General features: G+C 49.6%; 1 protein-coding gene across 7 annotated transcripts in view; it reads right to left on the bottom strand.

Moving 5' to 3' along the window:
* ARHGAP22 (Rho GTPase activating protein 22) overlaps positions 1-13,893 on the bottom strand; it is a 172,338-nt gene that overhangs the window by 22,795 nt on the left and 135,650 nt on the right. For 4 of the 7 annotated variants that reach the window (XM_036103151.2, XM_036103154.2, XM_036103152.2 and 1 more), the window contains one exon: positions 6,967-7,143. The exons of 1 other annotated variant lie outside the window; for it this stretch is intronic. In XM_036103151.2, coding sequence (XP_035959044.1) covers positions 6,967-7,143 — 177 coding nt within the window. The remainder of the gene's footprint in view (positions 1-6,966; positions 7,144-13,893) is intronic. 2 more of the 7 variants (XM_036103153.2, XM_078077465.1) reach the window with 1 other exon arrangement.

Genomic DNA, 13,893 nt, shown 5'->3' with positions numbered 1-13,893 from the left:
GCTACCTAGTATTGAGGGCACCTGGGTGGCTCAGTCCGTTAAGCGTCTGCCTTCAGCTCAGGTCATGATCCCAGAGTCCTGGTATCAAGCCCCGCATCGGGCTCCCTGCTCAGCGGGGAGCCTGCTTCTCCCTCTGCCTGCCGCTCCCCCTGCTTGTGCTCTCTCTCTCTCTCTGTGAAATAAATAAATAAAATCTTTTAAAAAAAATCCACGGTTATTTAAAAAAAAAAGAGTGCTGAGCACTTGGCATTGATCTTCTCTCTTAATTCCCATGATAATCCTGCAAAGAAGACACTCTTATTCCCGTTTTGCAGAAAAAGACAGAGAGGGTAACTGGCATACCCAGGGTCACACAGCAAGCCAAGGGCAGAGCCAGATCACATGAGAACACAGCCCAATGCTGAAATCTGTGCTCACTCCGCCTCCTCTCACCCATCAGTGCAACTGGTGTTGCCAAGCACCTTCCTATGAACATCAGACCCTCCCCTGAGGGCTTGCAGTCCTCTCCAGATACCCATGCAAGCACCCACCAATGCCAGGGAGCCCTAGCTACTCTGTGGGCCCCTCCTGTCCCCTCTCACAGCGAGCTGGCTAGGAGGTGCTGCCCCTGTTCCCAGAGCTGGGCACAGAAGTCCAGAGATCCACAGGAGAGCGTTATCCTCTACACAAGATCAAGTCTTCTGATCCATGAACATGGGATGTCTTTCCATTTATTTAGATCTGTTTCGGTTTCTTTCAAAAATGTTTTGTCACTTTCAGAGTAGTAAGTTTTATACTTCTTTTGTTACATTAATTCCTTAGTATTCTCTTCTTTTTTTTAAAGATTTTTATTTATTTATTTATTTGAGAGCAAGAGAGAGAGAGAGCACAAGCAGGGTGAAGGGCGGAGGCAGAGGCAAACTCCCTGCTGAGCAGGGAGCCTGATATGGGACTTGATCCCAGGACTTGGGGATCATGACCTGAGCCGAAGGCAGACATTTAACCAATTGAGCCACCCAGGTGCCCGCTCAGTATACTTTTCTTTGGGATGCTATTGTAAATGAAGTTGTCTTAATTTCATTTTCAGTTTGCTCATTGCTCCTAAAAGAGAAATACAATTGATTTGTGTGTACTGACCTTATATCTTGCAGTCTTGCTGAATTTTTTATGACTTTTAATTGTTTTCTAGTGGATTTCTTAAGATTTTCTGTACATGAGATCATATCTGCAAATAAGAGATACATTTACTTCTTTCTTCCTTTCTAATCTGGACGTATTTTATGTCATTTTCTCATCTAATTGCTTGGCTAGAACCTCCAGTACAGTGCTGAATAGAAGTGAGAAAAGTGAGAATCCATGTCTTCTTCCTGATCTCAGAGCAGAAGGATCCAGTCTTCCTCCATAAGTATGATGTTGCCTGTGAGTTTTTCATAGATACCCTTTATCAAGTTGAGGAAGTTCCTTTCTATCCCTATCCCTAGGCCCTTGTATGTTTTTATTATGAGAGGGTGCCAGACTTTATTAAATGCTTTTTCTGAGTCTATGAGATGATTATGTGGTTTTTGTCTTTTCTTCTATTGATGTATTACAATTGTTGATTTTCAGGTGTTAAGCCACCCTTGCATTCCTGGGACAAATCTCATTTGGTCATGGTATATGATCCTTTCATATATTGCTGGATTCAATTCGTAAGCATTTTGTTGAGGATTTTTGCATCTAGATGCACAAGAGCTATCAGTGCTCTAGCCATTCTTCTCTCCCTCCGCTGTACCATCAATCTTTCACCTTGCTGTTTTATCTCCCAACTCAAAAAACAACAACAACAACAACAAAACAACCCTCTCTTTACCTGACTTCCCCTCCAGCTACTGTCCCATTTCTCTTTCCCTTTACAGCAAACTTCTTGAAACAGTTGGTTATTCTCACACTCCAATTCCCTTCTTCTTATCCTTTCTCACGAGCCCACTGTTCTCAGGCTTTATTGCCAGCACTCCGGCGGAACCACAGGTGCCCAAGGCAGCAGGGAACTGTGCTCAATGTCTGTTCTCTTCTTGTTGATCTGTCCACAGTGCATGTTGTCACTGCTCCTTCTTCCCGAGACATTCTCTTCATCTGGCTCTGGATCCCCAACTCACTCCTGGCTCCTCTCCTTTACTTCTGAGCCCCCTCTGCTGGCTCTTCCTCTGCCCCTGACTTCTCACCTGGGAGTAGCTCAGGGCTCAGCCCTGGTCCTCTGCTGTCCTTACACTTGCTCCATGGTGTCTCATCCAGCCTCATGGCTTCAAACCCCATCTATGTGTCAAAAGCCCCCAAATTCTCTCTCCAACGCAGTCCTCGCTCTAATTCTCTAGACTAAATGTTTGCCTGCTAGACATTTAAACTTAGTCTCTAACAGGTATCTCAGACTAAGTCCCAGTGTGATCTCTCAATCTTCATTCCAAACACTGTACTTCCTGTGGTCTTTCTCATCTCAGTTAATGGCTAATCCATCCTTCCAGTTGCCTGGACCAAAACATCTTGGGATTACCCTTGACTTTTCCCATTCTCTTATACCTTTTTTCCATTCCAGCAGGGCAATACTACTGCCTTTCCCTTAAAATATATCAAGATTTCAATTACATCTCATCACCAATACCACCCAGGACCAAGCTGCCACCATTTCTCACTGGCATTATTGAATAATGAGCTCCTACCCGATCGCCCTGCTTCTGTCCTTGCCTTCTTCGATCTCTTCTCAGCACGTGGCCAAAGGGATCCTGTCAGAACCCGAGTCAGGCTCTGCCATTCTTTGTTCAAAACCCACTCACGGCACCAAGGTACTCAGGAAAAGCCAGGGTCACCATGACGACAAGGCCCTACTGACTTACATACCCCCGCCTCTCTGACCTGTTTCCTGCTCGTTCCCTCTTCGCAGACTCTGCTCCAGGCACACCGGCTTCCTTGCTGTTCTTCCAACACGGACACTGCTGTCTCTGCCTCTGAAACTCTCTGCCCGGATACGTGTGTAATTCACCCTCTCATGTCCTTTACTCCAAGGTCCTGAAACTCCGACCCCCATCATTCTTGCTTGCTCTCCCCACCTTATCTTTCTCCACTGAGCTCATCATCGTCTAACCTGCAATGGGCTTCCTTATCTCACTTGTTCCCTGGTTTCTCTTCTAGAACGTGCGCTTCATGAGGGAGGGCAGGGACCTTGTCTGTCCTGCTCACTGCCGTACCCCCAGCCCCTAGAACACATTCCCAAGTGAATGAATGACTGGCGCAATGAATGAATGCCCAGACAAGTGGTACCGCGGTCCGGGCCACCTCTGGGCAGGCCATCCGCGGTAACAGGCTCCGCCGACCCCGCGCATCTGCCCCCCCACTTTCTCTGTGGGGACAGCTGGGCTCTCCCCTCACTGCAGCAGGCACGCTGCCCGCTCCCGGCTGTCAGAGGTGGCCCGCTCTCTGTCAGAACAACCATGCCTGAAAGGGCTCGCGGGTTCCGTGATGAACAGTGAAAGAAGGACCGATCCTCTACGCCTCCTTTCCAGGGGAACCCAGGCTAATAACCACTTTGCCAGGAAAGCTGCAGAGGCTGACTGTGCCCACCTGCGAGTGCCCACGGCTTGCCCAGACACGTCTGGCATCGCTAACCCCGGGATTTCTGCGTTTCCTCTACGCTGCAGGTGGAAAGGAGATAAGCGCCTTTGATGATGGTTCCTGTTTTAATTCTTCCACGTTCTTCAGCACACAGCCTGAGAAATTTGATAAACGCTGGGGGGCAGAGGGAGGGACGCATCTGGGTTCTACGTGGGACTCTGCGAAGGGTCCCAGTTGTGCACAAGCACAGAGGAGGAGGCAGGGAGGGAGGGGGCGAGAGAAAGACAGAGGGAGACATAGACGTGTGGCCGGAAGCCGGCTCCCCGTGTAGACGGGCTGTGCCAGAGCCCTGCGCGGTCCAAGTCAAAGCACAACGGCGTCTGGGGTCAGAGCACCCACCTTCGTTTCTCAGCTTTGCTCCCTGATGGGCTGGGTAGTCTTGGGCAAATTACGTAGCCTCTTCGGCCTTTAGTTTCTCTTTATTTATTTTTTTTTATATTTTATATATTGAAATACATGTACATCCAGAAATGTACTTCAGGTGTACGTGTGCAGACTACACATTATTGCAAAGTGAACGCCTGTGCAACTCGGACCATGGCATTCATTTCTCTGCCTTTCTTTCTTTCTGCTGCCTCATTATCTATCCCCAAATAATACAGTTTCCTGCTGCCCTATTTTTCAGCTTTATAGAAATGGAATCATACCTATAGCATGTTACTGGGCCTCCCGAGTCCCACCGTATGTGTTTAGGATTCATGCGTGTTGCCAGGTGGAGCCGTAGTTAATTCTTTCTCATTACTGGTGGGTTTCTGCTGCGAGAACGAATCATCTGTAGTTACCCAGTGCGTTGTTCCTAAACACCGGGTTAGTGTCCGGCCGGCATGGGTAAGGCTGCTGGGAACGCGTGACCCGTACAAGTCACGTGCACTGTTTTTGTTTTTGCTTTTGAGAGAGCACGAGCGGGGAGAAGAGCAGAGGGAGAGAGAGAATCTCAGGCAGACTCCACACTAAGTGCAGAGCTGGATGTGGGGCTCGATCTCACAACCCTGAGATCGCGACCTGAGCCAAAATCAAGAGTCAGACCCTTAACCGACTGCACCCGCCAGGCGCCCCGTGCGCCCAGATTTCCACCCGGGACATGCGTAGCTGTGGAACTGCTGGGGCCTCGGTGTGCGTAGCATCGACCGCCGCGATCCTGCAGGTTTCCCTAGCGAGTCGCACAGGTGCCTGGAGCTCTCTGTCCGCGTCACCACTTGGAACCACCCGCCTTTTCCGTTTAGGCTTTCTGGCGGGTGTAGTGCTTTCCCACGCACCTCCCTGAGCACCAGTGGGTGGAGTACCGCTGCCTGTGTTCACTGGTCACGAGGATTTCTGTTTGGGTGAAGGGCCTGGTCAAGTCTCCTGCCCGAGCTTCTACGGGCTTGTCTGTCTTCGCAGGAGTTCGCAAAGTTCACCCTGTGAGCTTGTCTGTTCATTTTCCTAATCTGCCTTTTAAGAACAGACGCTCTTCATCCTGTGGAGGACAATTTATCAGGCTTTTCCTACAAGATTAATGACTTTTGGAACTCCTGCAAAAACTCTCGCTCTACCCCAAGGTCACGATGATGTTCTCCTTCCCCCGGTGTTCAAAGGTGGCACCTGTCATCATCAAAGTCCAGCTGCATGAGGGCCTGTCTCTGGGCTCTACTTGGTTCCATGGGTTCAATTTCAACCAGCCTGCACCGAAGGCAGTCTGTGAAGGCTGCAGAAATCCCTGGGTGGGCTTGGGTCTGGGGTCAAAGTTGCTGCGATCATCAGGAGCAGGGAGGCCATGGCTAACAGGGTGAGGCCGTTTATGCCACGCAGGAGAACACCGGACTTTGGAAATTCTATCGGCTCTCCTCCGTGAGGATTCCTGGCTCTCGGAAGCGCGGTCGGGCAGGCCGCAGGCGGCAATGACAAAGGAGAGAGATGGCGAGGTGAGGCGTGAGGAAGGGGCTCGGCCTCTGGGGCACCCGGGGTCTGGAGATGGGCTCCGGGCCCCCACGGGCGAGCTTCTGCCGCCGCCTGACCGTCCACCACTCAGACACTGTGCGGGGGAGAGGGGGCGTTCACGGCTCGCCCGGTCACAGGCCGGCAGCCCCTGGTCCCCACGCTCAGCGGGGAGTTGGTGGCCCCGGCCCGGCCCGCAGGGCGACCCCTTCTACAAGCTCTTTCATGATGACTGCAGAGGGCCACCAACCTACAGAGACAGCAACTGCACAGCCGGGGGCCATCCGTCCTTTCTCTCGCACCCCACGTCCCTCAGCAAAGCCCGGCAGCTCCACCTTCAGAACACACCTGCGGCCGGGCTCGCTTCACTGTCTCCTCCGCTCCCACGCCAGCCCCGGCCCCCGTCGCCCGTGTCTGAGGGCTGTCTCAGCCTGCTGCGCCCACTCTTGTCTCTCGATGCTCCACCCCTCACGTGGCGGCCAGAGGGCCCTTTATAAATCCGAGCCAGGTCGTGTCTCTCTCCTGCTCAGAGCCCTCCTTGGTGCCCCATCAATTTAGAACAAAATCTGAGATCCCCACCATGTCCCCAAGGCCTCGGTGACCTCTCCTGCCTCACATCCTCCACTCTCCCGTCCTCACTCCCTGAGACGCGCTGGCCTTCCCGAGATTCCCTGTGTTCACATCACTCATTCCCACCTCAGGGCCTTTGCACTCGCTGATTCCTCTGCCTGAATGCTCCTCACCCAGCATTCCCCTGGCTCTCTTGGCCACTTCACTGAGCTGGCTGGGCTACAGCATCTAACACAGCGTCCCCTACCATCCTGCTGAGCTTTACTTCATTCCGTTTCTCTCTACTCGACATCATGTGACACCTTTACTGCTTATTGTCTGTCTCCCGCCGGACGAAGGATGGGGGGAGGGAGGAGGAATCCTCTATTTTGTTTATTACTGAATTCCTAGTGCCTGGAATACAAGCGGTATTACAAGTACGTTTCAGGCACCCAATCAGTGCTCCTAGTCAAGGCGGAGGGAGTAAATGGCGGCCACTGCTGTGAGATGGGACCCGGGAGCAGGCTGTGTGCGCAGCGCAGGGGCCCCACGTGGCTACAGCGAGGCACGGCAGGGGGAGGGACACCGCGCCCGGTGCACACCACCTCGCGGACGCCTACTGTCCAGCCGGGCTCTGGATGCAGCGAGGCAGGCACGCGCCCGCCACAGCACTCTCATTGGAGGAGGGCATGTTTTGGAAAGTTGCCCTGATGTCCCCCACCGCCCCCCCCCACCCCGGCGCACAGGAGGTGTGACTCTTGGGGACTGGCAGCACCCGAGGCCAGCACAGCCTGCCTCCTGTAGGCCGCTCGGGACACAGCCAGCGAGCCCTGGGTGAGAGGGGTCTTGCAGGCTCAGTGCAGGGCGGAGGGCCATGATTACCTGAAGGCAAGGGTTCTAGAGGGTGAGCATGCGATCTACGGGCAGTACCTCCGCCAAGCGGGGCCCAGATGACCCGGCGGATGGCCTGCACCCAGTCTTCCATGTCACGCTGGGAGCTGGCCATGAGCAGGAGCGCCTCGGGGGTGGCCGGCACCTTCTCCCGCTCCCCAGCACCACCTGCAAGACAGGAGACACAGGCTTACTGCAAGGACCCGTGCGACCGCGACCGCGACCGCGACAGCACTCTCCACCCCGAGGCCGGTGAGCCTCTTCTTCCCTGCTGTGGGAGGAGGCCGCCTCTCCCAAACCTCTCCGCAATGGCCAGGCTTCTGGCTCTGTTTGGGCAGCCCCCTGCCCCCTGCCCCCACCCCTTTCCCACTTCCCACGTCTGTCTTTGGGGCCCTTCCAGGTTTCAGTGTAATCCCTTGGTCTTTGTTACATTTCCACATCAAAACGGAAATCATTAGAGCACCCCCAGCCCCCACACTATTAGGGAAAAAGCCCTCAGATCTGAGGCCAGCTGGGAGAAGCGCAGAACCCGGAGCAGCCTCACTATGTATTGTGTTTTAAATCCGCTTTCCACCTCCTAATTACAGTGAAACATCACTCTGTGCTTTTAACTTAGGCTCTGACATCACAGCCTGCCCTCCTTCCCGAGCCTGAAGATGAGACCCGCTTCTCCAGAAGTAGTAACGTTACGGAGGCTTGCTGTTAAAGCAGCATGAAGCAGAACGCTCCAGAATTCTCCCCCTATCCCTACTCCCAGCTAGACACTGGATCCTTATCTAAAGGCCGAAGGGTGGGAAAGCTCAGACTGATGTTCATTAAGTGACTTGTTCCCTAATGTAGCTCCAGCGGGTCTTACATTTTCACGTGTAAATGAACTGATCTTTGGGATATACACAAAACCCAGTTATACTGAACTTTATAGGTGATTTAAGGGATGTTCAAGAACACTCTTGTCTTTGTTCATCTGCAACATCCTGCAATATGTAACTCCCCCATGTGATTGCTTCTGACCCCAGAGCCTCAGACCCTAAGCAGGACTGTCTGTGGGTAGGGGTGTGAGTCCCAGGGACCTGGGTTCTCAAGGGAGTGGGACAGCAGTTAGGGAGAACTGTGAGACCCAGGACACCCCTCGCTAGAGCCCACAGCCCTGGGACGGAGACCAGACAGGAGCAAGTGCTTCCTGAGTACTCGGTACCTGCCTGGGACTCTTCTAGAAGCTGCGGACACTTAAGTGGACCAAACTGACAGACACACCAGCCCTCCTAGGATTCTTTCATCTTCACTAAGACTCTGTGGAGGGAGGTACTATTACTTTCTGCACTTTACAGATGAGGAAAGGGAGGCACAGAGTGATTATGGAACTTGCTTGAACTCACAGCTACTACGAGGTAGAGCCTGGGATCCCAAGCCCCCTACTCTGGGCTCTGGCCCACCCCATGCTCCTGTCACCCCTCACAGACAAGACAGCCTGCAGGGGTCAGTCTGATAATGGTCACGGCAAAGCCCCCAAGGACCAGGAAGCAGAGGAGAGTGCTCTGAGAGATAGAGCACAGGTGGGGTGCGTCCTCACTGAGGGGCACCGAGCAAGGCCAGCAGTCTGGAGAGGCCCATGCGGCCCAAAGCTCAGGAGGGTGGCGAGCAAGGAGACAAGCTTGCTGGGACCCCAGGATGCCTTCTGCACACCCAAGCCTTGTCCCCGCTGGGCAGCAGGGCTGTGGAGACAGACGGGAGGGGAGCCAGGGGAGAGACAGCAGAGCCCGAAGCCGGAGAGGTGGCCCCCATGGCTTGGTGGGCTGCTGTGGTCATTCACGGGGTGTGGGCGCTGCCACTGAAGCGGGGGTGGGGGGAAAGCCGGGTGCCACTGGGAAGCTTCTCTACAGAAGCTTCTCTGAACCAGTGTCTCAAGATGACTCAGAAGAAAGGGATCTAGGACTCCAAGAATTTGTAGTTACTTGCTTGTCCTAAGTACGCACTTTTGTACCTAGTCTTGATTTCACATTTTAAATTCTTTTTCCCTAAGAGAGCCACTCATGTCGCATAAGCTTCATTCAAGTTCCCACCAAACTTGGATCCATCCTGCCCAGAGGTCGGCAGGTGCTCTCCTGCCCAGCCGTACCCCTGCCTTGAGTCCTGCCCTCCTGATGCTCTGAGCCTGCACGTTTAACTTTTCGTGAATGTTTATTTATGCGTATTTTTATATACCCATGTTCAACTTTTTAAGAAACGGCCACAAGTGATTTCCCAAGTGAGGGCACCATTACGTTCCGGCCAGCAAAGTACGAGAGCTCCAGGGCTCCACTCGCCAGCACCGGGTGTGGTCAGTCCTCTCGCTCTTAGCCATTCTGATGCGTGTGCAGAGGTAGAGCATCGGCTTTAAATTTGCAGCTCCCAGATGCCTAATGATTTTGGACATCTTTTTTATGTACTTCACAGCTATCCGTGTATCTTCTTCAGTGAAATATCTGTTGAAATCATTTGTTCATTTTTGAAATGGATTGTTCATTTTTTCCTTATGGAGTTTTGAGAGTTCTTTACATATTCCGGATACAAGTCCTTTATCAGATCTATGCTCTGCAAATATTTCTCCCCGTCTGTGCCTTTTCTTTCCGTTAAGAGTGTATTTACAAGAGCAAGGGCGCCTGGGTGGCTCAGTTGTTAAGCGTCTGCCTTGGGCTAAGGTCACGATCCCAGGGTCCTGGGATCGAGCCCTGCGTCGGGCTCCCTGCTCAGCGGGAAGCCTGCTTCTCCCTCTCCCACTCCCCCTGCTTGTGTTCCCTCTCTCGCTGTCTCTCTGTCAAATAAATAAATAAAATCTTTAAAAAAAGAGTGTATTTACAAGAGCAGAAGTTTTTAATTTTAGTGAAGCCCAATGTATCCATTTTTTTTTTCTTTTATGGAGGGTGCTTCTGGTGTTGTATCTAAGAAATCTTTGCTTAACCCAAGGTCATAAGTTTTCTGCTAGAAGTTTCGTGGCTTTAGGATTTACATTTAGGTATATGAGTTAATTTTTGTATTTGGTGCAAGGCATGGATTGAACTTCATTCTTTTGCATATGGAAGTCCAGTTTTTCCAGCACCATTTGAGGAACAGACTGTCCTTTCTCCGTTGACTTGCCCGTACACCCACACGGGTGATGGTGGCCACCCGCACAGACAGTTTTATTTCTTCCTTTCCAATCTGGGTGCTTTTTATTTCTTTTTCTTATCTGATTGCACTGACTAGAGCCTCAAACATAAGGCTGAACATAAGTGGTGAGAGCAGACATCCTCTCTTATTCTTGATCTGATGGGAAAAGCACCAAGCTTTTCATCAAGTAGATCTGCTGTAGAATTTTTGTAGATGCCCTTTCTCAGGCTGGAGAATTTTTCATCTGTATTCATGAGGGATTTTGGTCTGTGGTTTTCTTTTCCTAGAAGGCCTTTGTCTGGTTTGGGTACTGGGGTCACACTGGCCTCACAGAATAAGCTGGTAATTATTCCCACCTTTTCATTTTTTTGGAATAGTTTGTGTACGGTTGCTATTATTTCATACTTTAAATATTTGGTAGAATGCAATGGTGAAGCCACCTCGACGTGGAGTTTCCTTTGTGGGAAAGTCTTTAATAACAAATCCCATTTCTTTAATACATACATGTATTTTTTCTTGAGTGAGCTTTGGTAGTTTGTGTTTTTCGAGGAATTTCTTTCATCTCAGTTGTCAAATGCACTGGCGGAAAGTTGTCCATAATATACCCTTAGGATCCTTTTAATATTTGGAGACTCTGTAGTAACGTCACCTCTCTCATTTCTGATGTTGATCATTTGTGTCTTCTTTTTTCTCTCTGATCAATCAGCATTGTTAGAGGGTTACCAATTTTTTTTTTTTAAAGATTTTATTTATTTATCTGAGAGAGAATGGGAGACAGAGAGCATGAGAGGGGGAGGATCAGAGGGAGAAGCAGACTCCCCACTGAGCAGGGAGCCCGATGTGGGACTCGATCCCAGGACTCTAGGATCATGACCTGAGCCGAAGGCAGTTGCTTAACCAACTGAGCCACCCAGGCGCCCCGGGTTACCAATTTTTTTGATCTCAAAAACCTAGCTTTCTGTTTTACAGATTTTGTTTATTGTGTTTCTGGTTAGCAAACTTTTTTTTTAAAGGGCTAAATAGTAAATATTTTAGGTTGTCAGGCCATATGGTCTCTGCCATAACCACCCACTCTGCTGTTGTAGCTAAAAAGCAGCCACAGACAATACGGAAACAAAAGGGCACAGTTGTGTTTGTGTAAAACTTTATTTCCAAAAAGAGGGAGCCAGCCACAGGCTGTAGTCTGCAAATGTGTATTCTAGCCCATTGACTGCATCTCTGATCTTTGTGACTTCTTTTCATCTGTCTACTTTAGGTTTCATTGGGTCTTCTTCCTCTAGTTGCTTATAGTGATTAGCGCTACACTGTTCTAAGTACTGCTTCCAGGCACCCCCCAGATTTTGGTATGTTGTGTTGTGTTCATTTAAGTCAGCTCAAAATATTTTCAACTCCAAATAACTTCCCTTTGGATTTCTTCTTTGACCTATGAGTTATTTGGAAATGTGTTAGTCTCCAAATTGGGGGAATTTTCCAGAAATCTTTGTTATTGATTCCTAATTTAATTCCATTGTGGTCAGATAACACATGTTGTATGATTTAAATCCCTTTAAGACTTGGTTTTGCCCCAGAATATGGTCTGGCCTGGTAAGGGTTCTCTGAGCACTGTTTCTGATGAGAAATTGGCTGCCCCCAACCCCCCCCACCGCATTTTGGTTCCTCTGCATGTAATGTGTCTTTCTTCTTTTTCAGCTTCTGAGCAATTTGATTATGATGTGCCTCAGTATAGTTTTCTTCATGTTTCTAGTACTTAGGACTCATTGAGCTTCTCAGATTTCTGGATTTATGGTTTTCATAAAATTTGGGAAATGTGGGGCCATTACGGCTTCAAATATACTTTTCTGTCCCCTCTCCCCATTTTGAGATTCCAAGTACATGTATATTAGCAACCAGAAGTTACCCTACAGCTCACTGATACTCTGCTTATTCTTGTTAAATTCTTTTCTCTGTGTTTTATTTTTGGATAGTGTGGTAGGTAGTCCAATAGTCCCCGAAGACACCGACTTCCTAGGCCCTGGGACCTGTGACTGCGTTAGGCTACAGGGCAAAGAAGAATCAAGGTTGCAGATGGAATTAAGGTTGCTCATCAGTAGGGCCCTAAGGTAGGCACACCCCCTGGATTATACAGATGCGCCCAATGTGACCACAAGGGTCTTTAAAAGTAGAGGAAGGAGAGTCAGAGAGAAATATGACCACGTACAGGTGACAGTGATGCGACATGAGGGCTCGATGGCCATTTTTAGCCTCAAAGATGGAGGAAGGGGGCCAGCAGCTGAAGGAGACTGGCAGCCTCTGGAAGCTGGAAAAATCAGGACAATGGATTCTCCACTAGAACCTTCCAAAAGGAGCTCAGCCCTACCGACACGATGATTTAAGCCCAGGGAGACCTGTGTCCGACCTCTGACCTACAGAGCAAGAAGATAATACATTTGTGTTGTTCAAGCCATAGAGTTTGTCGTAATTTGTTACAGCAGCAACAGAGAACTACAGACAATTTTGATTGCTATCTTTAATTTATCAATCTTTTTATCAACTTCTCTAACCTGCCATTAATTCTATTTAGTATATTTTTATCTCATACGTTTTAGGTTTGATCTCCAGAAGTTTGATTTGGGTCTTTTTAAAAATAGTTTTCATGTCTCTACTTCACTTTTTGAACCTATGGAATACAGTTATAAGATCTGTTTTAATGTCTCTGTCTGCTAATCCTAATAGTGTCATTCCTAGGTTGGTGTCAGCTGACTGGCTTTTCTCCACATTGTGGGTCCTATTTTCTTGCTGCTGCGCAGGCCTGATATTTTTTATTAGGTGCCAGACACTGTGATTCTTAAAGGGTTGGGTGCTGGACATCTGTGATTCCTCTAAGTATTCTTGAGTCCTGTTCTGGGATGAAGTTAGGTGACTTGGAAAGGGTTTGATGCTTACAGACTTTGCTTCTAAGGCTTCTTAGGTGGGTCCAGAACCCCCGGGAGTGAGCTAATTATTCCCCACTGCAAAGGGAAAACCCTTTGTGTTTTCTATGCAATGCCCCATGATTCATGAGGCTTTCCAGGAGGGCAGGTGGGGTCTGGCACTATTCCCTGCCCTGTGTGAGAGGGCACACTGCTGCCTGGAATTCTCTCTAGTGGTTCTTTCCTCAGGCTCAGGTCATTTCCTCGCATGCACATGGTGATGAGTTCTCAAGGAGTTTTCTCTCTGTGCAGCTCTTTCCCCTGGGTATTCCATCCTGAAAACTCTAGATGCTTTGGTCTCTCTGTCTCTAAGCTCTGTGTCCTTAATGCATGGAATCTAATGGGCTCCACCTGGATTTCCCCTTTTTGCATCACAGCCGGAACTTTCTCAAGGCAGTAAGCTAGGGCATGTGTAGGGCTCACCTTGTTTGCTTCCCATCTTTTGGGGATCACAGCCTTTCACTGAATAATGTTTAGAATCTTAAATGTTTCATATGACTTGTCCTTTTTTGGGGGGGGGTGTTTTAGGTGGGAGAGCAAATTGGTCCCTGTTGCTCCATCTTATCCAAAAGTGAAAGACCTGCTACCATGTACATAAAACACTGTACAAGATGCTTAACACACAGCCACACTTAGGCCTCATGAACACCATAGGAAGGAGTGTTACTGATCCCATTTTACAGATGAATAAACCGAAGCTCTGAGAAGGTGCACATTTAGCTCATAAGCAAACAAGTGGAAGGGCCAGGATTCAAACCTAGGTTTGTTCAACTACACATTCATTCTCTATTTATAATACAGAACCTCCTCTGGCAGTGGAGGGCAATGCATGGAAGATAAAATA

Source organism: Halichoerus grypus, chromosome 7 (genome assembly GCF_964656455.1).
Source record: "Halichoerus grypus chromosome 7, mHalGry1.hap1.1, whole genome shotgun sequence".
In the NCBI taxonomy this organism is placed as follows: Eukaryota; Metazoa; Chordata; class Mammalia; order Carnivora; family Phocidae; genus Halichoerus; species Halichoerus grypus.
Note: the sequence above shows the minus strand (reverse complement) of the source record. Positions and strands in the feature narration are given on the sequence as shown.